At 40.7% G+C, this 25387-nt stretch overlaps 2 protein-coding genes across 12 annotated transcripts in view; one reads left to right on the top strand and one right to left on the bottom strand.

The window, feature by feature from the left end:
• Window positions 1–755: 755 nt before the first annotated feature.
• On the top strand, window positions 756–15735 carry LOC139103442 (uncharacterized). 4 transcript variants are annotated; one of them, XM_070658113.1, is made up of 4 exons: window positions 756–1833; window positions 10439–10689; window positions 14060–14301; window positions 14478–15735. In XM_070658113.1, the coding sequence occupies exons 2-4, from the start codon at window positions 10441–10443 to the stop codon at window positions 14479–14481; spliced, it is 495 nt and encodes a 164-aa protein (XP_070514214.1). In that variant the 5' UTR covers window positions 756–1833; window positions 10439–10440; the 3' UTR covers window positions 14482–15735. The 4 variants fall into 4 exon arrangements, with proteins under 4 accessions (XP_070514214.1, XP_070514212.1, XP_070514210.1 ...); XM_070658111.1 differs by lacking the exon at window positions 756–1833 and adding an exon at window positions 4862–5198; XM_070658109.1 differs by lacking the exon at window positions 756–1833 and adding an exon at window positions 8746–9062.
• A 1843-nt stretch (window positions 15736–17578) lies between these two features.
• The window catches only part of LOC139103435 (myelin transcription factor 1), a 246360-nt gene continuing 238551 nt past the window's right edge, over window positions 17579–25387 (bottom strand). For 7 of the 8 annotated variants that reach the window (XM_070658084.1, XM_070658086.1, XM_070658092.1 and 4 more), the window contains 5 exons: window positions 24914–25114; window positions 24026–24088; window positions 23569–23837; window positions 21189–21406; window positions 17579–20740 (listed from right to left, as the gene is read on the bottom strand). In XM_070658084.1, coding sequence (XP_070514185.1) covers window positions 20465–20740; window positions 21189–21406; window positions 23569–23837; window positions 24026–24088; window positions 24914–25114 — 1027 coding nt within the window. In that variant the 3' untranslated portion in view covers window positions 17579–20464. The remainder of the gene's footprint in view (window positions 20741–21188; window positions 21407–23568; window positions 23838–24025; window positions 24089–24913; window positions 25115–25387) is intronic. The other variant, XM_070658085.1, reaches the window with a different exon arrangement.

The following is a 25387-nucleotide window of genomic DNA, read 5'->3' on the forward strand; positions in this document are numbered from 1 at the left end:
TCTGCAACAAAGAAATAAAAATTTTCATTATAGAGATGTTAAAAATAATTATCATTGTTTAAAAAAAATGTATACGCGTCTTTAAATTAATTTATTAATTAAGTGCTCAAAAAACTTTTTTTTTGTTGTCTGAACGGCGAATCTATTAATTTTGTATAGACAAAAAAATGATTCTCACCTTCCGAGTTGCTCCGCAATGCCCGATGCCCTTCCTGAGCCTCCTCCTCCTCTCAGATCGTCTGGTATGGTCCGGGATCCTCCTTCGATGCGCGAGATATTCGCGAAAAACGCGGAAAATGAATTAAAATCGCGCGACACTACTTTACGGCACTCCCGAAATAAATCCGACGAACCGAACCGACCGACGAACCGGTTCGTATATTAATTATCGGCGACAACGGCACTTGAGTTTCTTTTCAGGGTCGGTATTCATTTAAAACGGAAAACGAATTAATTTAATTTATATTCCTCGGTCGAGTCCACCCACCGCGACGAGATCGTACCCACGAGTGTACTTTACGAGTACAGAATGTCGGTCGTGGAACTTAAGTTCACGTTAGCTAATCTTTTACGAGCAGCGAATAAAGTTGAACTTTTCACAAAGTGTCCCCGGATGCCAAGCACTCCTTGGAGAAGTCAACCAGTGCCTGGATATATCGTACGTCGAATGTGCGTAACACTTCCTGTGCACGTGGCGTGCCTCCCGCGTAGGTGCTGCGTGCTCCGTCGTTGTCGAGGGAGAGAATGGGAGAGCGATGGCGCGGCTTGCGCTCGGTATCTTTTACAAGCAGAGAATGAAGTAGTTTTTCGGCGGTAACTGACCCTGCTAACTACGCACTCGACCGACTCGAGCAGCTTATCGCTCTTCAAGGTGAATGCCCGGTGATCATGTGATCAACTCGCGACTCATGTACTGCGCCACGTGCCACGTACGCTGGTCCTCTACCGTCTCCTTCCCGCTACGCGGGGTTCACGCACAAAAGGATCTTCCGCACACGGCCGGCAGAAACACTCTTAATAGTAAAGCGATCGACTTGCTCTCGGCGCCCGGTCGAAAAGGACCTAATCACTTGTTCGCAGGTCACGGCAATCGCTCCAAAAAATATAATACTCGCGTAAACGGGAATGAAATATACTTTTGAGGAATGTGTACTTTTAACAAGGTGTCTCCGTATGCCGAGCACTCGTTAAGGAAGTTAATCCGTGCCCGAATATATTGTACGTCGGAGGTACGTAACACTTCCGGTGCACGTGGCGTGTCTCCTGCGTAGGTGCTGCGTGTAAGAGTGAGTGAGAGCGGCTGCGCAGTTCGGCGCTCGCTTTCCTCACCTTAGCCTCCCCCCTTTCACCCCACTTGCCTCACCTTCCTACGTAGCTCGTACGCAGCCACATGTTCCGGGCGAGCAGCGTACTCTGTGACCTTTCTAACTTCGTTCGCTTTGCACCGACAATGCGTCGTACAAACGATGTTACATTAAATATTATATTCGGTACTACGCGCGGTATAGTCGATTAAGTCTCATGTTAACCGAGTTTCGTCTGAACGATATTCAACGGTAGTCACGCTTGCATCGTGCGAGCATTTTCGGCCGGCAGAAACGTTGTTAATAACAGAGGACGGATACAGTAGTTTCACGAGTGGTTTCTGTGTACAAAGAATTGGACAGAGGAGGTGATTAATGCCGGGTTACGTTTCCGTACATCAAATAGTCGTATCACTTTCGGTCCGAATAAAAAGATTCTCGAGCACGTGCCTCGTGTTCGGTCGCCAGCAAAGGATGATAGTGGGAGAATGCAGCTAGCGCCTGGCAGGCATTTAAAGCACCATGTGAGGTATGTACACGCATCTACAGTCCGTTATTGAAATTATTAAGTATTATGTCTAATAGGTAAGAGCTTGATGCCCCGTTGAACACACTGTGGTTTTACGTTTGATTAAATAAATTCACTTTTAATATTTATATTACCTAATAATTATATTAATATGTATTTCCTAACCTATGAATTGCCTAACTAATTTCTATAAATTTTTATATTCGTCAAGTAATAATAAATATATATTGTGATGGTTAATCTAAAGATTTATTCAGTTTAATATATTCATACGCTTATCTATTACCTTTGAATAAATATCTTGATAACTTTATTTATAACTACTTCATAAGAATATTTTACAGTTTTATATCTATAATTGTTAAGAATAACGTTAAACGTATAGTTTGCAATGTAAATATTTAGGTACCGATTATTCTAATTTTATTTCTTTTTATGTATACGCGTTGTTATTAATATCATGTAATTATATGCACACAGTTATGTGAGAAACATCGATATTGCGCGTTTGTAGCCAGCAGCATTATTAAAATGCGCTTAATATCCTTTTGAGACGTGAAGACATTATTAAAATAAAACACATCCTTCGTGTGTATTCCATACTAATTACCATTCATTTCAGAATGTTTATTCTTAGAGAAACGAGACGCATTCTAATTTTTTTTACAAATGCCGTGGCGCCTACTTGATATCCGAAAGCAAACGTCTGTCGTTAGCGTCAAATAGTGTATAATGGGTCACGCGTTTAATCGTTTAGAGAAAAAAAAAAAAAAAAAAAAAAAAAATTTGCCCGACGTAATATAATAACGCTCGATATGATTTGCAATATACATATCTGTATACGTTAGAGATTATTCACGGAGGTATGCGATGGTTAAACTTGAATGTTGAAAGCGATCAGAAAATACGGAAACCTGAGTATTTAAATGATGTCTACGGAAGAACGGTTCCGCATTTAAAACCGGATAACCTTGGCGATGAATGAGAACGAGACGGGAGAAAGGACACGTAGAGCACGATGGTCATATGCACAAGCTGTTTGGCCAACGGTGTTCTTTTTTTTTTGTTTTTTTTTTACGCTTGCTATTACTTTACGATCGGTCACACATTAATCGATATGAATATAATGTTCGATAAATGCTTGAAATGCAATTTATTATTAATCAGAACACGTAATTTTTTTTTTTTTTTTTTTTTTAATTAAATGTAGTTTCATTAAAGCTGTTTCAAACCCTTCGCATTTATTTCGCAAATAACCTAATTTCTTTGAATGTGTTTTGAAAATCTGCAAATATTTTAGAATAAATTTTTAGCAATGAGAATTAATTTGTGTAGATTATGAAACGAGAGAAGTACTGATAAGAGATCTCAAGTGCTTCTTGACTGAAAACACTTCGCTCCGTAATTTTTTTTTATCATTTGTTATTTAACAACGTGCCAGACAGCTAATATACATATAAATACAATTCGTAGTTAAATATCAAAACCTTATGATGTTTTTTAATCGTTACATGTTAATCGGGCCGTAATTTCCAAAAGCTGATATTATTTCCCGAAGATGTTCTATCTCCTTTCTCTTTTTTCTCTTTGAAACCACTTCGGATAAATACTTAAGATAATCACTAGTATCAATAGCTGTTTTATACTGTTCAAAAACAGATTATAATATCAAGTATTTATTAACTGAAGTATTTTGTAATTTTTATCATTAAGATATCACTGAAATAATTTCGAACTTTTCAGAAATGAATCTTTTCTCTACGCACTATTAAACTACTTGTTGCCACTGCACTCTTAAAAATCAATAACAAAATTAATAAAATTAATCTGTTTATAGTTTTTTCTTTTTCTTTTCTGAATCGTCGACTCTTTTTGAATTCGAAAGTATTACGCTGACCTACAAATGAAGGAAAAAGAAAAAAAAAAGATCCTCTTGAAATAAAATTAATTTAATGATCCGATTTCACGATCGCGGACAAAATATGATACGTGCGTTATCTCTTATCTAGATGTTGAATGGAATTAACCCCTTAGGCAAAAGTATAGATTGTTCCATGAACCTCGTACCTATTATTCTCATTTTATTTTCACGGGCGATAAAGGCGTCGGATAAGAAGTGCGGGATATCTAAAATCAGGCACCATATTCACAAATAGATTAGAGTTAGTTTTGCCGGATACCTGTTGCAAAATTCAATTACTCTCGCGTGTATTTTCGCCATTTACAACAATATTGATGAATGAAACGTTTTCCATTGATTGTCGAAACGCCGGTCTTACATTTACGTACCGTCCTATCGCTGAATCAACTTGTTAGAACTACCACACAGGAATTGGTTAACAAGATACAAAGATAGCGTCAGATAAGGAAATATTACAAGATATGTAAACAGATTTGCTGCGAGCAGGTTTTGGCATAGATGCAACAATCGTGCAGTTTAGTTTTGAATAAGATGTTCTTGATTGCAATACGCGATCGAAGCAACTAGTCAGAGATATTGCCAGCGCTCATTATCGAATTGCCGCCGCTAATTTTCCACTACGCTGCACGTCGCCGTTGAATAGATCGTATCCAACATTCTGTAAAGCCCCTCGGGCGGGTTTTTTCCACGAACCGGGCGCAAATCAAATAATAAGCCAGAATCACGTTTTCCATTCTTAGTAAGCGCACAGTGATTTGTTTCAATGAAATGCGAATAAGGATAAATCGTATCGATTGCATAATTCACGGTTGACTTCTGCAGACGACACTGAAATTTGTCTTTTTTTAGAAAAATCGCACAATCTATTATATTTTGTATCTATAATGAAAATTTACTAAAAAAAAAGAGGGATGTTTTTTTTTCTTTTTTTTTTTTTTTAAATTAAACACTACTTTTTAAATTTATTACTTACTTTACTTTTACTTCTGCTATAGTTATTGTTATCAAATTAGATTAAGTCTTTTTTTCTGTATAATTATTTAAAAAAAAACGTGATTTTATACTGAAGTACTTGAAGAAAAAGTTTGAAATATGAGGAATGCGACAAGTTTGAGAAATATTGCTTGAGAATATGCTTGACAATGATAAACCCACGTCTGACTCGAGCAGTAACTGGCAGCGTGGGTTAGATAGACCTATGAGAACAGCTGCCGCGTGAGCCGCGTCAGTCTGCGTTGAGTCTTCGACGTGGGAGTTGCGCTCTCTTGGTGTATCGTCAGGTCAGCCGTTTAGGGCCTCGTATCACAAAAGAGCAGCGAGAACCAGCCAACAAAATATCGGGGACTCAATGTGTCGAGATTAGTGCGTACAGAAAGTTTCTTTTTTTTTTTTTTTAATTTTCCCACATCGAACAACGTAACATAAATCACGGAATCTAGTTCAGGTAAGACAGTTTCTTTTTTTTTTTTCTTTTTCATCCGCGAGTTATTTCTGAATTTTTTTTTTTAATTAATTAAATTAAATTAATATCTTATGTGCCTTTACTTCATTAGCTTTAGATGTAGCTCCGTATAAAATTGACATTAATATTGTTAAAACAAATTGCAATAATAGGATCTTTATTTAAGAAAACAAAAGTGAAGTCACTTTTAACTATTTTTGATTTATCGATATTGTTTTTTCGACCCGTTTTTTTCTCACTTGCAAGGAGTTCTTTAATTTATTAATTTAGTAATCACAAGGATAGGTGTTTGCTAATGTATGTACATCTGGTTGTTCTCCATTCGTTGTGAAACATCGTTAGGTATATATTGTTATGACACGGCCGCATAACAGATGTGCCTTAAAATTAAAAAGACGGATTCACGGAGAACGTGTTTGTCATCTCCTTATCGCGTTCTTTATTCTCCGCATATGCAACAGTTTGAATTGTGAACGCATATATCATTTCAGGTATACATACGAGAAATATCTGCGTATATCAGGTGGAAAAGTTAAACATTGCATTAACACGGCATTATTAACGTGTCGTGATACGCAGATATTTAAATACGCGCAAACATTTCTTTTTTTTTCTTTTTTTTGTACGCGCGTATTATCTGCTCGTCACCGTAATAATTTTATTTATGTAAAATAAACGCGATTCTACGGGGATTTTTATTAATTATAATCTCAACCGATAAAACTTTATACGAGGTTTCAAAATATAGCAGAGTAGACTTCCAATTTTTTAAACAATTATGTACAAGTATATAAATATTTTTTTTATGTTCTGTATGCACTTTTATCTTTTCTTGTGACTCAGTAAGCAATCGTTTCTGAAAGGCATGAATAATTTTACAAGAGTGCAACTGAAACGATTCGCTGTTATGACACAAATGTTTGTGTTGAGTCTATGAAGGCGCGATAATGCGCGCTATATCAGTGACGCAGTATATTATGAATGTATTATTGCATCTCTTCTTCGTCGAATTTCTGCAGCCGCGATCAGCTTTCGTCCGCTATTAAACACGTAGGAGTGTGATAAAAACTCCTTACTACGTGACAACATAAGCGTCATCGGAGAATATTTATTTCGTGACGTTTAGAAAATAAACACGAATTAAAATTTTACAAAAGCCACGCAATTACAGATTTTGCAATACTTAATTGTCCAAACTGCCTGTTAAAAAAATATAAAAAAAACCCCATAAATGAAAACAAAACTGGCTGGTGCTCGCTACCGAAGTTTGCGTTCAAGCAATATCTCTCATAAAAATAACAAGCGCGGATCTTCGTACGTGCCAAACGGGTGGGAAATGGGAACGTGGAAAGCTCGCAGAAAAAACAGGCCGGATCGGCCCTCTTGTGAGTTACGTTACGCGAATGCAGGCGCGAGATGTAACGGTAAATAAAGTCATTTTCGCCGATATTTTTCACCGACAACCGACAACTCGGAGCGACAATCGTGAGCGTAAAGTCAACCCGTTTATTTATCCACTGCTACTGTATGCGAGGTGCGAAACCGGGTTAAGGTCAAGTCATGTAAGCAACGGAGTAACCATGTAACTATCGCACGTCGGGCCGCCGTGCATGTCGTCGACGTAAAAGTCGCGAGCCGTTTTCTGACCGTTTTACGGGGAACCCGGCGCGAACGGGAGATCTCGCACGCACATGCAAATGTTAAAAGATCCGTCACGCACGCGTGCGGGAGCCGTTCGATGAAATGCAAAATGCACGAAAGTACAGACGGATCGATTCGCCAACCGCTGGGAAATACATTTACGTAGGTACTGTACAGTTCAGCTGACTTCTTGTCCGCGGTAAGAAAAAAAAAAAAAAAACGAGTGCACGATCGTTTGTTTTAGATGGTCAGTGAATGATATACGCGTCAAACAAATGAGCTCGAACGAAGGGCCGCGGAAATTGTTTGAGTTTCAGCATTAACGACACTATTGATACTTATCATTTTAATACTTGAATCTAATCTTCGAGACGCGTTGTTCTCTGTTTCTTGTATGTATATATTTTTTTTTTTTTCTTTCACGGTTTTTTTCTCATCGTTTTACATTTGCATCTTCGTATGTAGGATGGGAATATTTGCGAAACAATACGAAGGCTTCTATGTTAATTTCCTTGTTTCTTAAATGCAGTTCGTTTTGCTGGCGTGTTAATGATTTTACGCGACATGTGACTGCGTGCTATAAATAATTAGATATGCACGCGCTATCACTGATTTATCACGCTTTTATTTGAGTTGCTTTAAATGTACGCAATTTGCTGATGCAAATAGACATACGAGATATCGCTTCAGGAATAAATTAGTATTTCCCTTCCTTTTTCTCAGCAAATTAAAAACATAGAAATGTTTCTAAAATTATAGATTATACAGGCGGCGGAGAAAGGGCAAACTAATTTTACCTAATCAGTCGAACAATAACACTATCAGTGCTTTGACATGCGAGATTATTTATCAGGCAGATACGACAGATAATTGTACATATGCTGGCAGATAAAAGAAAATTATGGTTGGAAAACGGTCAATTTTACGTACCGCGTGTCGAGAAAGGAACTTTTAAAGAATGTAGGGGAATAAAATATTAATCACACTGTCAGCGAACTTTCGTCGCGCGCGTCAGCTTTTAAATCTGAGATTGAATAAGTGATACTTTATAAAACCGAGAATGATAAAATCTATCTTGATTTATATCAATGCACTTGATCAGTCTTTGTAATTGGATTTATTTGTTACGTCAATACATTTAGATTCTTGCATAATTTCTGTGAAATATTAACTACCAAAAAAAAACTATTAGAGCTTTTTATATTAAATTTTACCGTTAAGTGAAATTTACTCTTGCGCGTTATATAAAATATAACGTTTATTTATACAAATATCACGTATTAATTATCTATGAATTATTCCTATTGTTTTGAAAAGAAAAGTCTCATCAAACGATTTGAGATAAAAACAACACAGAATATGACTATAAAATGACACGCGATTTATTTGTCAATTGCGTGTAGATTTTTTTTTTCTTTTTTCTTTTCTTTTTTTTAACGAATGTATCTCCTTACGTCGGTGGATAAACAAAATAATTATATAAATTGTAATCACATATTAAATGTGTATACAAATAAATCCAATGAACGGTGACGCTCGCTGAGTCGTGAACTGCGATCCTCCGGTGCGTGATCTCAGTTCATGGTGATTTGGTGGTTTGAACAAAATGTGGCGCGTCCGCGTCGGAACAGCTTGTGTTTAACCAATATCCTACACTTCATTGAACACGGTCTAACCTCTTGAAGAGGTCCGTAGTATAAGTTACGTCCTTGGCTGTCGTTTCTCGAGTATGTATGTAAATTGGAATTAATTTCGCGGCCGCGTCATTGCGTTGATTTGTGCACGCACACGGAGTCTGTCCGACGCGTGTGTATCTGCGTTGATACACATGGAAATGCGTGCGGGGGGAAGGGGAGGGTGGGGAAAAGGAGAAAAATAAAGAAGAAGAGGCCCGCGTATCGTCGCGAGCGAGACGATTTTATGGCGTTCTCTCACGTGCCAGGTGAGCCTGGATGCTGATCGCGCGGGCGATAACGTTTCAAAAATAAAACTTTATCTTTACGATTTCGGTGACGCGCTCGGAAACGGATCGTATAATCGACGCTCGGAATTGAACGATCTCTCTCTATTATATTCGTGTCGCCTTATATACTGCAGTCCGCGACGCGATATGTTAGTCGCCAGGAAAATTTGCTGGTCGAGAGGCAACGTTCACATTATTGGCCCGTACCCCGGACACCTCGAACACCATGGACGAGTCGAGCGGTAAAATAATTACAGTATGTTACGTCAATTAAACTTGCGTAGAGTTTTTAAGGCCGAAGTGTTTGTGCAATCAAGGCGTGGTTGCAGGAAATAATATCGAAACACCTTCTTTTTTTTTTTTCTCCCACCTTGAGAAGCTATGTCGAATCACGGATTATTTATTAAATAATCTACGAGATGGATAAAGCACGTCGCATTGATTTGCATACGTTTAAACTTGAAAATCGCATTATCGTGGATACTGTAGATTGCAATATTTCGATTATTAATATTAATGTTACCGATGTTAATGAAGACCAAGGTGTATCAAAGTGGAATTAATTTCGCGGTATTACGGCGGTAATTATATACGCAATATATCGCGACGCGCGAAGTGATTACATCGTTTTTTAGAGCGCGTCGCTTCCGAAAAGGGGCTTTCGCGTTACACTTTCGCGACCCGGAGTGCAACGTAAACGTTTTTTTTTAAACAGCGTCAATGGCAGCGTTATTGGATTTTTGAATGTAGCGATATAACGATTTAATACTAAAGTACGGACGTGACGACTATCGATCGGTTCTCGTAATGTCGACATGGCTTATCTACGCGTTATAATCGTTTGCATGTAGCCTACTTTGTAGATAATCGAAGAATATTTATAGCCGCTGAACCAATCAATTATGTAGAACGATAAGTTCAATAGATGAATTACGTTTTTAAATAATTTATTAATTCGGCAATGGGTACGAATATAATTACATATTATTACCAATTGCCATTTGTGCGAATTCGTTCACAAGCCCGACTCGCGTTATATCGCGCTGTGACGTAAGAATGAGAATTAATATAGGCGGGCGGAATCTTTTAACAGCGAAACAACCGGAACTGTTGCAGCTCTAAGATTATCAAAAATTATTACGATGTCCATTCACGTATAAAATCACGCGAAACATTTTGTTCCGTTAAATATTTCCCTGGGGCTATTGAATTTTAATAAAACCAGAATAACGTTGTCATGTTTGTAACGGCTGTAATGCTAACATCATTCATATTAAGTGAAATGATCTCCGACTTCATATTCACGAATGTCATTCCCTACAAATCAAGTGATTGGTAGTGACGTACGTTTGTCTCGCGATCTATTTTTAGCATCACTAAATTAAACAGGGTATTGTGTCTCAGGGATTTTTTTTATTTCCTTATTCGCGTTGCTACTTAATTATACACATACGCGCGCGTATTATTCTCTTAAAAATATCCTCTTTCGCGAGAAAAATTCTCTCTACGTTTAATTCGTCACATGTGCGTTTCACGTTTCGTACTTACAATAATTAAAGTTCAAAAAAAGAAAAAAAAAATATCAAAAAAAACAAAAAACCCACGTTTCATGTTTCAGCTATGTCTCTGGAGGAATCGCGGAGATCGCAACGTCCGTACCGGTACGGAATGGTCTTGCTATGTGTCGGGGCTCTCATCAACTGGTTGGGCTTAGCGGAGAACTATGTCGAGCCGGTGCGTTACGTCGGTGTCGCCTGCATTGTCGCCGGAGCCCTTCTCATCTGCGCTGCGATGTGCTGCTGGCTGCACGCACCGCCAACTCGAACGAGCACGCACATGCAGCACACAAGTCATCCGATCACGGCTCAGGTAATATTTCATGAATCGTCACCCTGACTAATTTATTCGCCGCCTCGAACGAGGTGCCCGCTCGACGCGAGATAAGCTTGGACGAGGACAATTAGAATTATAAACTATAGGTATATCAACAAATCAAGAGGCACGGTATACATTTACCGGTTTTCCGACGTCATTAATTGTGTTTATTTTATTTTTTATTTTTTTTTTTTTTTTACGAATCCTGCTTCATTAATCATATCGCTGTCTCATAAAGTTTTACACGCGTGTGTTTCTATAATACGAGCAATCATTATTAACGGCCTTTCTACACACGTCACGACGTAACTTTGATCCGAATAAATATTGCAAAGTTATATCGTATAATCGCGAAGTTTTGTCACAATTTTACGATTCTTTTTTTTTTTTTTTATTGCTTGTTACGTCTGTATAATAATATTATCGTCAATATTTTTTTAAATTACTTTTTACAGATTAAATTAATTAAATTTACCAAATGTTTATCACCGATGCTGAGAATAATAATAAGTATTATTCGAACACGATCGCTTTAGGCTCCGTCCGAAAAGATGCAGGTCGTCGGCGCGGTTGAAGGCCCCTGAGATTAAAACGTTTTTAGATCGATCCGGGTCAACCCCCTATTATAGATCACAAAGAACGCGTATTATCTATAGATATACCCTAGCCTAGCAGTAAAGCCGCAATTACCGGCGACGATGGACAGAATAAGAAGCTTAATAATATACCACGATCTATAGCTCTTACATTTCTTTCTTTTTTTTTTTTTTTTCCTTTCCTTCGGACGGTGCCCAGGGAGAACGAAAGATGCGAAAAAAAAGTATGAAAAAGAGGTAAAAAAGAAAAAAAAAAGAGTACACTGTTATACATATCAGATAATACATTGTGATAATACGTGTTCATAAATCATTAAAACGCTTAGTCAACACGCCCCGCGTCCGTCACAGACTTTCTTGCCGGCAAATATGCGCTTGATGTTTACGAACATCGTAAAAATTTCAACCGGCGTGAAGTCTTCTGATCGCGAGGCTAATTGCAAAATCACGAATCGGCCACGGAGCGGCGCAGAGTTACGATTGCGTCACGTGTCGTTTCCTCCTCTACGGTTTCGAGTGACGGAAATATTACGAACGGCTCCGCGAATGCCTTCGATTTTCCACGAAACCGGTAATACATTTTTTAAATAGCAAGTCATCATTATTATTAGTACAGATCGAAACGCTATCGGTACGAATGACTCACGGCTCTCTTACGGTTTCTGTCTAACGCAACGTCACTGTCGTAGGATCACGTTCGATCGGTGTTACTGTTGTTAGGAAAAATATATATTGTCACGTCGTAACTTTATTCTTTGCTTAGCGCGTAATATATATACTTCGTTTGACTACTGATCTCCTCATTTTTCGCGCCGACGCTATTTTAAAATCACAAGCCATTTTTCTCTGCGGAATTATCGACGAATGTTCTCTATGTAAAATAAACGGCCTGTCCAGTTTTAAATGTTCTCTATGCTTCGCTACATTGTATATGCAAAAAAGATATAGCGCACATCGGCAAAGGAGGTCGTGGCGGTCTCTAATGTCGAGTGTTGCTATAAGGATATTCACCCGGAAACATGTGTACCAATCAGTATTTATAGTCGCTTATCCTTGGACCCATTTAATGCAGTTCTATCGGTTTGATAAAAATTTTTTTCTTTATCGAAAATATGTGATAAATTTAATTTTCAAGCGGCGCAGCATTTTCTCGCGAAGCAAAGATATGTGTTTATTTTCTCAAATGAAATGCCTTTATTGTCTTACCACTCTTGGCACATACATATATGTGTATCGTATATACCCAATTATGCAATTCGAAATTATGTTTTATACGTATTTATTTCTCGTTCGCGTTAAACGTATGACACATCGGAATTAATTATATGTTTCGGCTTTGCCCACGGCTTTATCACGCGATTCTCTGTCTTTTCGTATAAATCTGATCGTTCTCCCAATCAGGAAATATTACTTAATTTTCTGAAATTTATTTCAGTCGATACGTAATTAATCTTGCCGCCGAAGTTTGATAACCTTTGAGACGAGCGACTTATCGCGACCTAACTTTCGAAGAAGAAAGCCAAAGTATGCGGCGCTCGGAAAATTTTTTTTAAATAAACACGACTATCAAGATACTTGCAGCATGATAGACGTGACACTGGAATCTTTACGTAATTTTCTAATCTTTAACAAACGGTGACGTCAAATACGTATGTTTGTCACTTCCTCGAACAAGTTTGGAAGTTATCAATTTCTGCCGGCTATATTCTCGACGCGGTTCAATTGCCAATTAATTAATTAAGTATTGCACAAACATTTACAAGGAAAATTAATTTTATTTGCAGTAACTGTTTACGTAACAAAAATATTGCGATAGCTTACATCATCTAATATCGCACTTCTCACGCGACCCAATTATCGTTACTCGGTGATTTAATCGTCGAGTGTGACATCCACCAGAAAACGTCATTTCCGATCAAGTATAAATAAAATGTGAAATGCCACGAATCACACAAGGCAGGCTCGCGTTCGTTCGTTTACGGTAATTAAGCCTGATTTTAGCGGGGAGAAATTTTTCGAGCGGTCGCGAGAGACGAGACCCCCGAGGGTCGCAGTTGTTCACCTCGCCGTTTCCCACTTAGGCTCATTATGCAATTTTCCAGCGAGTCTTTTTTTACCACCACAAATAGACGCGGCTATTCTCGTCCGTCGCGCGCGTCTCGTACGTCACCCTATATGTATCTCGCGTGCGCCCTTTCGCGACTTACATTCAGCTGGCTACAATGCTTTCCGAAGAATACCAAGAGAGTTAGGTACGTAGATATCTATAGACGACCTACGACGAATATAGCGCGGTGTGCACTTCCGGGTGAATATCCTTATAACGCACGTAGAATATCGCGAGAACTACGAGGCCGGCACGTCGCCGATCTGGATATTTTAAATAGATCTCGGGGACGATGTATTTCCATAATGATTAATTATGTAACGTATTCTGCCACGCGAGCGCATCTTTGCTAATATTAGAACGTTCGAATTAAAAGCTGAGTAGAACTGTACAATAGAAAAAAGAAGAAGCAGAAAAAAAAAAGAAAGAAAAATGAAAAGAAATTTACTAATTACAAAATTAGACACGTTATCTTTAACAACGAGGCTTTCTGAGCAGAATTAAGCAGAGAGCGAATGGAATTAACTAACTGACATAAATTCTTCGAGTTAAATAAGGGAACACTCGGACGCGAAAGTAAGCGATGCAATTCCTCGCAAAGTTATGCAACTGAATTCTATGATACGCCGAAGCTAACTTAGCCGATCACCTCCTTTTAAAGATCGATGACCCGATCCACGTGATTTCCATCGAGGAACCGCCGGGCGTGTCTAGACAGAAGCCACCAGATTACGAAGCGGTAACGGACGCGCCGCCGAGCTACGACGACGCTATCAAGCTAAATCCTAGTCAATTAATTAGGTTGAGCAATGGCAGCACGCCGCCGTTATCCTCAGGACACGTTATCCCGACGACCATAAGCATCGTCTCTCCAACCATGACGCCGCCGCCGCCGTACGCTAGGTAAGAATATTCACAAATCTCTGACATCATCTTCATTTTGCCTGTTCTTTCAAATTTTTAAGTCTAAGAATTTACTTTATTTAATTCTTATTTTCCACCCGCGATATATTATTGACAAAAAAAAAAAAAAAAAAAAAAAAAAGCCGGCTTTTCGAGAGAGTTGTTCTTTGTTTCAGGTGAGATTGCGACGCCACAAGTAGAGACCAATGAATACGCAGATCTGCGGCGCGGATTAGAGAACCGACGCATGCCGTTGTCAATTGCGAAAACCGATCACGTCCGCAGACTGCGAATAACACGAACCGTACGACAATTCCCGCTGTTCTCGTCGTTAACGAGATGCGTGAACATATACATTTAGTGCGAGATGCGGGAGACGAAGTTGAACCGTTCAAGATTGCTCAGCGTTTCCACGAGCGAGAATTGAAGGAGGATCTCTTCGCGGCATCTTAAATATCGACTGCTTAGATTAGTATCTACTACTAAACACTGCGTACCATTGACGTCATTTAACAATTATAGTTGATTCTTCCTTTATAACAGTGCTATTATAGTTTCCGCAACGGTCGCGAAATAGAAAAATAAGACTCCCGTTCCGATATCAACCCGCGATATTCGAGTTTGCGGCCTAACGATTTTGCGGTTACTCTCAAATTATATCACGGGCTTTTGTTTTCCCATCAACGGAACAATGACTTTTAGACAGTCAGATATTTCATCGAACTCGCGGTTAACCGTTTATTTAATTCGCTCCGGTCTGCAGGAATTCTTTAAATTAATTGACGGTACACGTGTTATTTTTTTTTTTTATAGAGTAAGTATTTTTTTTTTAATTTACTTTATTACGATCGCGCGTTATTTGGAAAATAACGCGAGGAAGATCGGACAGAACCATATCGTAATACGTAAATCGCATTGATTGAGCCTCGTACACCACATTCAAAAGTCATCGTGCTCTAATATTTTAGTCACGTCACTTTCAAAATAAACAGCTCAACTACTCGTCATTGGGGCGCACGTAATTTTTAATACGCGACGATGGGAAGTGCTCGCGATAGATTTTCTCACTCTGGAACATCGTCGGGATTCGCTATACGGATTCGAGGAGGATCGCGTCCCACGGTGATCCAGAGAAATCACAGTAATGAAGCATTTAGCGCGCTGCGAGCCTAGCCGCGCGCTCAATTTACCGAAGAACGATCTTCTGCCATATCATTTCAGTGTCTGTCTCTTTAAATACGCATACACACGCGCACGGCACACTCATGCGAAAGCCAGTCGCACGTCCATTTAATTGTGATATATATTATTATAAATATGTATAGATATTATGAAACAATACTGTCGAATGTAATGGCGACGCTTGTTAAAATAAGACTTTTTTTTTTATATATCGAAAGCGTAAATACAAAGTACGAGATTTTTATACGGCAATTTATCGTTACTCTCTCCTGTTCTTTTTTTCGTCAACAATGGAAGAGGCACGCGCGCACGGTTTTATGAAAGATCCGAATTCGCGCGCGTCATTATATTTTAGGACATTAATTAATTATAATAATGTCTTTGTAATAATTACTATTTAGTGATTTACAGCCGAAGGCGTATTAGGGTACACTTACTACTTGTAGCTTTTGGTTAGGTTAGGGTAAGTTATTTTTCGTCCCTCCGTCCTTCCCTCCTTCCCTCCTTCCCTCCTTCCCTCCTTCCCTTCTTCCCTCCTTCCCTCCTTCAGTGGCGGTTTGTGGGTTATCCTGACGTCTTGTAACACTCACAATTGCTCAGCACTGTATTCCACTGCTCTGCTTTTTTTTTATAATCCCTGTCACTAATCACTAACACCATCACGCGAGATACGAACGACCGAGAGAGTGACGGTGGATTATCGCGGCAATTTTTAACGATTAAAATTAAGAAAGCGCGACGAACGATTATCCGCCGTATAAATTTGCATCCTCGATATCCGTGGCGTTGCTCCCTTCCACCGGGTCCTTCGGTCGAGTCGTCCTCGGTCTCGTCGCAAGAAGCCGGCCGCGATGTAAAGCGAGATTACTTTTGACTCTTCGGTCAGTTCCTCGTCGGCGGGATGAACGACGCTGTGAATTTGTATCAAGCGGCGAATGAGACGGGTCCCCGACGCGCTTAATATTCCTCGAGTTCTCCAAAAGTCTCTCGTTCGAAATGGGATGAGAATCTCGGCCGCGACGAAGAAGACGCGCGAAGTAGCAGATCTCCTTGCGCTCTGAAATTGCCGGTCGGCCGAAACTTGCCGAGGAAAATTTTTAATGGGAGCCGGAATCGGAAATGTCCGAAGTGAGGCAAATTCACGTCGAACACTCCGCGCGCTCCGCGCGCTGCACGTAGCCTTGTCGTTCCGATACACTTTTTTGAAGAACGAAACGGAGCACAAAACGACGACTGAGATAACTCAGGCGTACAGAAAATGATCGTTCGTTCCGGTGTTGACGACGTCGACACTTGTTCGTGTACGAGACTATCCTATCTGCGGTAAAAAAAACGTCAAATTACGGAGCGATTAGCGACACGTCCACACGCCCGAAACTCCGCAATTAGACTGACCGTTTGAGATTTCGGCCCTTAGAGAGAAAGAGACGACCGCGTAAAAGAAGTGAGACAGCGATAGGTCTGCTCGTCAGCTGATCGGCTGTCCTTCTCGCACGGACTTCTCGTAAACGCCGAACTCGATGCCGAGTTAATCTATTTATGTTTTTTTGACAGCAATTAACAGCTAATTAACACCGATGTTTTAAATATGATATTCTGCTAAAGATCACGTACTTTTTCTCTCACGACTGGCACTTCAAAGCGCCTCTTGTTGCTTTAAATTCAGTTGAAATGTACACTCGGACGTTAATTATATTGGTTCTTTATGATGATTACGGAAATTATAGACGATCGATCTAATCGATAAACACTACGTTTCCATGAGGCACAGATTCGTGATACATTAGAATTAATATTTGACACGTTCAGTGTCTAAATTCTGTTGTAGCGCGTTAGCTTGGATAAGAATGAGATACATAACGAAGACCGGAAAGCTTCGCGCGACTTTGTTTATCACGGCTCTTATATTCCTTCACCGGCAATCGAGCAGTACTCAGCGTATATAAAATAATGAAAGAATTACAAAGTCAAACGGGGAGAGAATCGGTCGGCGGCGTCGCAAAAAAACGGCGGCCTACGGGCGGCAATAAAATACTCTACATCTCCGCTTCCGAACAGGGATATGGAAGAAGAAATAATTTAATATTCATCGATAAATACCCTTTATTCAATCGGAGTAACATTTATACTTACTTAAAGCATGTTTATTGAACTTATATACTTGTAGATTTTTTTATTAACGGCAACAATCATAATCGCAAGAGTGACAAAAACGTAACGATAATAATTACAATAATAGTAAAGTAATCGCAATAATATTAATAACAATAATAATCAGGACTAGATAATAATGGCGACGTTAACGGAACTCATACTAATATCGCAGTGTATATTAATTGCAGCGCGGCGAAATCGAAGGTAAGTTACGTTGCAGAAGTCAAAAGTGTAATGACTGTTTAGTTCTCGGCTCTTATGCTCGTCCGCTTCGCTCGTTTTCAATGCCAATTGGTGCTAATTCGAAATGAGAAATTCGACAGCGGTAACGACAATCATAATCGTAACGATAATAATAGTGACAGGAATAATTATAACGTTAAGGTTATTCATAATTGTCGGTCGACTATCGCTATCTGTAGTTTGTTAATACTCTCACTACACGGTGGTTGGTTAGCTCTTTTTATATACATTATCTGATACACATAGTCGTAGCGAACGCAGTGTAACTTTAACGTAACGTACAGCTTCGCATCGGCAAAATCACTGTTCCGATCGACATGTCTGCTATTTATCTACGATTTGTGTCTGGTAATTTTGTAATCTTGACGTTACCAATCCGCGTGTGACAATAAGAGAGAAAGTAAGTGTCGAAATTATTATTATCGCAGTCGTCTGAACTATCTAAAACCGTCTAAAATATAAAAGCACTTTTCCCGGCAGTACGATTGACGTTAGATTAAATACGCGTACGATAAAGTAAAATTCTATAAGCGTCTTGTTAACAAATTTCTCCTCTTAATTACGCCTACATTCATTTTCATGAATCCGCAGCTGGGTCGTTACCATTTCGTTTTAAGGTGTCAACGTGCTGTTAACAGAAAAAAAAAAAAGGAAAGAACGTAAACGCATCTATGTCGATCGATTGACTTACACGCGAGTACAGTCAACCAGCGAAAACGGAAACTTCTGGCATAGTCCTACGATAATGATAACATTCACACATCTCCGACTCGAGAAGCGACTCGACTCCTACGACGGCAGAGTCGAGAGTTTTGGTATTTACAAATTTCCTTGGCTTTTCCGCATTCGTTCCGGCAACCAAGCATACGTGTAACGCAAACGTGGAACGCAGGTGGGTCAACGAAAACGATAATGACCGCGTCGATACAAATGTACACGTGCCCCACAACGCGGCGGTTCGCGAATGTACAAAGGAGAGAATGCGGCGCATTCCGAAATTATTATTGCACACACGAACGAATACTTTCCACGGCCGAGTTGGCGGTCGTGGAGAAACGCGAGGCTCGATCCTTTCCCCCCCTGTATTATTGATGAAACGATCGAGATCTGATTATTCGCCCCGAACAAGCATAAATTTGACGGAGCATCGGACTTACGATTGACAGCTGTTGATGAAGAGGTCCACGCATGACCTCGTGAGCATTTCTCTCATCATTTCTTTTTTTTTCTTTTTTTTTCTCTTTTTCTCTCTCCCATCCCTCTCTCGCTTACACACGCATGCACACTCTCTCTATCTCTTTTTTTTTTCTTTTTTCCTCCTTTTCTCTTTTTCTCTTTCGCTTTTCATTACCTCGACCGAGTGAAATCGCAGCTCGTTATCGCCAGCGATTTTTGTCCTTAATAATAATTGTATATCTCTGTGACTATGTACAGCCTATGGACAACGCGTCGCACTTTTCTTCCTTATAGATTCGACAATATTATATAAATACGATGGTATACTTCGTGACTATATTTTATCGACAGTAGTAAGAGTAATGGTAGCAATAATGACAATAGAATTAGTCGCTAAAAACGGTCCGGCTGGCTGTAACAGTTACAGTAATAGTAATGATAATAATGATAATAATTGCAATGATAATAACCAGGAGTAATGACTACTGATAAATAGTATAGCCGATAAATCGGTTAATGAGTAGCCCTTGGATCTTTTCAGCAGAAGCATCGCTGGTGAACGCACGCCGGCCTCGTTTAAACGGCAATAACAGTTACACAACGTTAAGTGTGGCAAGAATCCGATACACAGCTAAATGAATAAGTTGATTTTTTTTTTTTTTACTTTTTCTTTTATACACGACTTAGAGCGACTTAACCATCAACCTGTCGAATAATATATAAACGCAATTTCTCCCGCTGTGTATGTACAGACGCGGCGGTAGCGGCCGCCGATGATCGTGATACTTGACGCAGACATCGTTATATGTACAAAAGATATATCGTCACGGGGACCACGTCGTCCCCGTGAATGGTAGTCCGTTCAGCTCAGTTCGCATGCTCCGGATAGAGCCGTCACGTCGGTTAGGTGCCGTTATAACGTTTTCTAAGCGGCCCACGGGCCGGTCGTCATGCTCGACCGGCCACGACGACTTTCACCGTGCAATCGTCACCCGGCGATCGCACATGATCGCGAGTACGACGTCGCCGCCAGCTGACGTAGTTCGAAATTCACGCGGGTGATGAACGTTGCGCCTGCGGGTGCGTGTGACGCACCGGCCGGAATCGCCGTAGCATCCGGATGAGATCACACGCGTTACGAAGCCGGGTTTCTCCCAAGTCGGTAGGCCGATCCGCGGAGGTCTCAGTCACGATCGACGCAGTTCCCTTTCCTGTATGCTCGTCTCGATTAATACGTGTCTACGTTTTACGTGGGAACTAAGCACCGTTCTCTCGCACCGGTCCCGCTCGCCCGCGTACGTCGGAGCAGGATAATCTGCGGTCGGTGTCACGAATACGCCGAGTCGCTTGGTCGTGCGAGTCCAGAGAGCGACGCTCAGTACCCGATCGTCGATCTTTAAGGATGGTCTCAGATGGGTGTCGGCAGGACCGTGAAATCCTGCAGAGCGGTCTTCACCGTTTCGTAAATCGGCCGGTTGCTCTCGTCGGCGCAGTAGCCGTCGGCGGTGCACAGAGTCTGCAACTTCGTCAGGTAGCTGTCGAAGTTTTCGTGGCCTATCTTCTCTTGCGGTCCGCCCGGGGCGTTCGGTATTCGCACCTGCTCCAGCAGAGTGATCATGTTGTCACGCAGCGATTGATAGTACTCGGTCAGATTATTGTTGCGCTGCGCTATCGTTGTGGTCTCCTGCAAAGAAAAAATAATTATCATTTGAAATATTTAAAAATTTATATATTACTCGAAAACAATTTTTTTATCTTTAGTACTCCGAAATACATTGATCAGCCACCGGTTACTTCATTTCCAGAATATCAGCGTACGGTTAATAAAAAAAAGTTACTGCTGCGACATGCTATTCCGCGTAAATCTCCCTTAAAACAGCAGTATCAAGAGAAAAAAAAATTTGTTTAATTAATAAACAATTTTGGATTTATTTTAGCGTGGAATTAGAATTTAATTGAGGTTCAAGGCACGATCTGATCAAGTGATTTTGGTAGGGCAAGTGCGACTGGCTACAAAGCGTTCAGGGATCTACCGTCAATCTACTACTGGCAAAATTGCTATTTTTTTTTAATGCAAAATAGTTCGTTATTTATTTATTCGGCACACGGTATGCTACCGACTGAGCACTGACCTTTTCACCCTGCTTGAGCTGATTCTCCATAGCGGTGATATCCGAGCGCAAGCGCAAGACCTGCGATTCGACCCGGGCGTTCTCCCTCTGGAGCTCGGTGATTTCAGCTTCCAGTGTGTAGAGATCCTCGCTCTGGACACCGGCGGTCCCGCTACCGCTCGAGTTACCCTGACCCGTGCCTACCGCACCCCCGTGAGCCGGACCACCGGCTTCCAACCCTGAGGACAGGACAGACACGGTCCAGTTTGATCGACTGCCCGTTACACCGTCGAAAGAGAGATTGTATCGAATATATTTCCCGATTCCCAGAGAATTTCACCCGCAGTTAAGCGTGCACGACGCGGCTCGTACGCCCGTATTCGTCCCGATACAAAAATAATCCGGATTTAATCGCGCGATAGCGAATTCTATGGGAAAGCTACTAGAAACTGTCGTTACTCGAATTCCCACGTCCGATAAAAAATTTATACAAATCTAACGTATTTAATGCAAGCGTTTTGACACGCGTCTTTTCTTTTCTTTTTTTTTTTTTTTCTTTTCTCTTTTTTTTTTTTTTATTATTAGTTATGATCGATAAGCGTTAAATCGAAAAACCCGAGCAAGTACTTTAGGAGACTGTTACGCGATACGTGGAAATGTAGCGAGCATTAAAAATTCATGTCAGGGACATTGGTTCAGACAGCGACTTAGGCGAGGCGATTTGTGAAAACGTCGCGATTGCAAGTCCGAGTGAATTGCTTAGATTTTTTTTTTTTTTTTTATGACGTTAATGTAATTTCTTTGTTATCTCACCTCGCCTCGTCCCAAGTCGCTGCATTGCAGTCTGTTTCGAGATAATGGGACGGTACGGTTTCTTCTGCATACGGTTCGTGCCAAAGTGATAAACGTATCTCGGCAAAAAAGCGAGAGACACTTTTGAAGGCTCATTCGATCAAGCGTGTGCTCCGACTCGGCAAGAGACGCACGAACCTGACAGGAGTGCCGTGGAGATGGTATGACCGGGAGAATGTCAGGGTGTTTTTTTCGGGGGGTAATTAGCGTGAGGTGCCATCATACCAGATAGAAGAAAAAAAAAAAAAAAGTCGGAGGACACCGAGTGCTGGCGTTGAACATCGCGCGGCGCGGCGTTCCCTTGCGCGTGAATGAGCGGGGGAGAAGCTTACGATATATTTATTGTGCCAAAGGTACGACTCACAAATATATTGCCAACACTCGTACGTCATCACGTAAAAGTAAAAAATACTGGTGTGTGGAGATTCTGTAATGTAACATCGAAAACACATAGGAAAACAAGTGGCGAATACGTCAGTCCCTTACCTTCAAAAGTAACCGTGCTCCAAGCTCAACATGAAAGGAGCTGATCCCAGAATAAATCAGAATATATTATTTTCCATCATTAAGACATACGGTTAATTTTTTTTTTTTTTCTTTCTTTCTTTTTTTTCGATTTTACATTTCTGTCTTGTACATAACGAAGGAAGAGGTTCCTGCACGGGACCGAATCGAAAGGGGAGGAAAAAAAATGAGATGTAAATTAACGCCATTATATTCGATTCCGTTGCTTCTGTTTCTTCTGTTTTTTTTTTCTCTCTCTCTTTGTTTTTCTTTCTCTTTTATATATAAGCTACTCGTGGCGTTCTTTTACGATTTCGTATCTAATCAGTTGCGATACTTGTTCGCAAACCTGAAACATTTATTATTGAGAGAAAAAAAATTATCGAAACGGGGGAAGAAATATTTAAAAAAGAGAGAAATGAAAGAAAACTTTTTGGCGGTCAAGAGAAAAACGGAAGGATCGGGAAAGAGGTTGTTCATATTGGTATGACAGCACATCATTGCGTGAAGAGCAGAGTATGGCGTAGCACGGGATCAAGTACAAGGTTTGAAATGCACAAGTTTACAAAGGAAGATACATAATTCCGTATGTTTCAGCATTGTGTTCGTCCGGATGGTCAATTAATCAAAAAGCGAGGCGACATTACGTAACCGCCTTTTTTTTTTTTGTGTAAATTCTGAAGTAAATAAAACAAGCGTTACGCGTTAAATTCCGAACGAGCACGATGCGCAAGCATAGAAAAGAACAGAGAGCGAACTTAAACTGTCTTATCTACTCTGTAACATTTCCTCTCTTTTTCCGCCGGGCGTTTTCATAAAAAAACGCATCTCGCGGTCTCAATTTTAGCAGCTCCGCGCGAGCAAAATTTTTTCTTAGGAATACTTTTTGACTTTATGGGAATAGCTTTCTTTTTTTTTTTTTTTTTCGACCGTAATTCTTCTTCGTAATGATTGGTCTCATGCATAGCGAAACTCTGACAATATTATTCTTCGATCGTTAAGTATTGACAGCCGGGGGTGACATCAGAGGCAACTTGATCCTCACCGGTGATTCCTCTGCTGTACATGCTCATATTGTCCTCTGGTTTTGGTTTCTTCACGGCGTGGCTGGCTATCGGGCAGCCCGACAGAGACCTGTGACTGTGGAAGGAGCCGTTTATATGGCCGAGTCCGTCACAGCCGGGTGTAGGGCAATTAACGCCCTCGAATTTCATAGCTGTCGCCGCGGCCACCGCCGCTTTATGCTGCTCGACTGTGCCTCCGGACTCCAACACTCGCATCTTGTTCCTATTCGCGATCGGGCATCCAGACGCACTGTAATAAAAAAGAAAACGGAGACATGTGCATTACGCGAGCAAATAGCCAAACATTTTAATGGTTTGAATAATTACGGTGTTAAACGTAATTAAATTAAATCAATGTTAACAAAAATGCTTGAATCATGAAAATTGTACGTACAGAAAGAAAATCAGTTTGCGTGAAAAGTTCTACGAGAGCCTTACCTGCGGTGCGACAAGAATTTGCCAGTGGCATGGCCGGACCCGTCGCAACCCGGAATCGGACATCTGTAGTCCAAAATGCCAACACCACCATCACCACCACCGCATAATCCATCCGCACAGAGCAAGCGTGAAACGAGCGGAAACCGCCAGTTATTAGTCAGCGTCTTCGCTTTTACGCGGGGTGTAGCTTGGGCAAAGGGAGTTAGGATGCGGTTACGGGAGGGAGCGAGATTTCCCCTTTCTTGGGGTCTCATCCGGCAACCTACGTGCAATGCGGTCGAGGAGATACCTGCGTTAGCTACTACGTGCAACGTGCGAACGCGACGAAAACGCAAATTGAGATCACGATTACCGCCGCGCCCTAAAATTGCGTGACCTGCGAAATGTAATCGCGCAGCGAAATCAAGTCGTAACGAATTTGCGACAATACCTCCCCCTCCACCGTTTTGTGGAATCACGTCGTTTATTACCGTTTTAATTTTATGACCGTCTATGGCTAGCTAATTATTAGGTAACGGTGGGAATCAATTTTCACTCGGGTAAAAAAACTTAAAAAAAAAAATATTTAACTAATTTCGCAATTTTTTACAAGAGTTTTCTTTTTTTATTTCATCAAAGTAAAAATAATTCGTATCTTAAAGTGATTCTATTACATTGAGCACATAATCTTACGTAATTTCTATATAATTTTTCGCATAATTGACCGATAAAGTAATTCATTCGTTACTACGGGCGCTCAATTCGCGTTGCTCGTTGAAGTTAAATACAATTAATCGAGACGTCCTACGGCAGTTATAACTTAGAATGAATAAAGCTTGGAAAAGCAATCTGCGTTAATTGCGTAAGTGGGAGAGTGGATAAAGTGCATAATTAATAATATTCACGCACACTGACCTGAGGGGCTCAGAATCTTGACCGTCTCGAGGTTTACTCTTCGGCTTGTTGGCGCGTGGACAGCCGGACAAACTTCTGTGCGACGAATAATTTCCCGTGACGTGTCCAGAACCGTCGCATCCTGGCGTGGGACACTTGAGCTCCTGAGAATGCGCCTGGATTTGAGAGCGATCAGCTCGTGGACACCCGGAGAGACTGTAAGAGGAAATAGACTGTCTTTGATCCTGACGCGTTGCGAAAGCGCCATGAAGACCGGCCCGCCGCGTGTTCTGGATAGACGCAGAGGTTTACGAGAAACGTGAATAATTTCCGAAAGCAATAAAATTGTACCGCATACGGTCATTGTCCGGTAAAACTGCGCAATGCGGTGTAATCTTCATGGCTCTCTTGTCAGACGAACGCACACCTCAGAAACGTCCAACCATCGCTTCAGCAACACATCGCATGCAATTTTACCCGACGTTGCCA

The sequence above is a fragment of the Cardiocondyla obscurior genome, linkage group LG06 (genome assembly GCF_019399895.1).
Source record: "Cardiocondyla obscurior isolate alpha-2009 linkage group LG06, Cobs3.1, whole genome shotgun sequence".
Lineage (NCBI taxonomy): Eukaryota > Metazoa > Arthropoda > Insecta > Hymenoptera > Formicidae > Cardiocondyla > Cardiocondyla obscurior.

What these genes read in the sequence shown, in the direction of transcription:
- LOC139103442 (XM_070658109.1), top strand. An exon ending in GTCATCCGATCACGGCTCAG is followed by an intron (nt 10,690 to 14,059) that starts GTAATATTTCAT and finishes CTCCTTTTAAAG; the next exon opens with ATCGATGACCCGATCCACGT.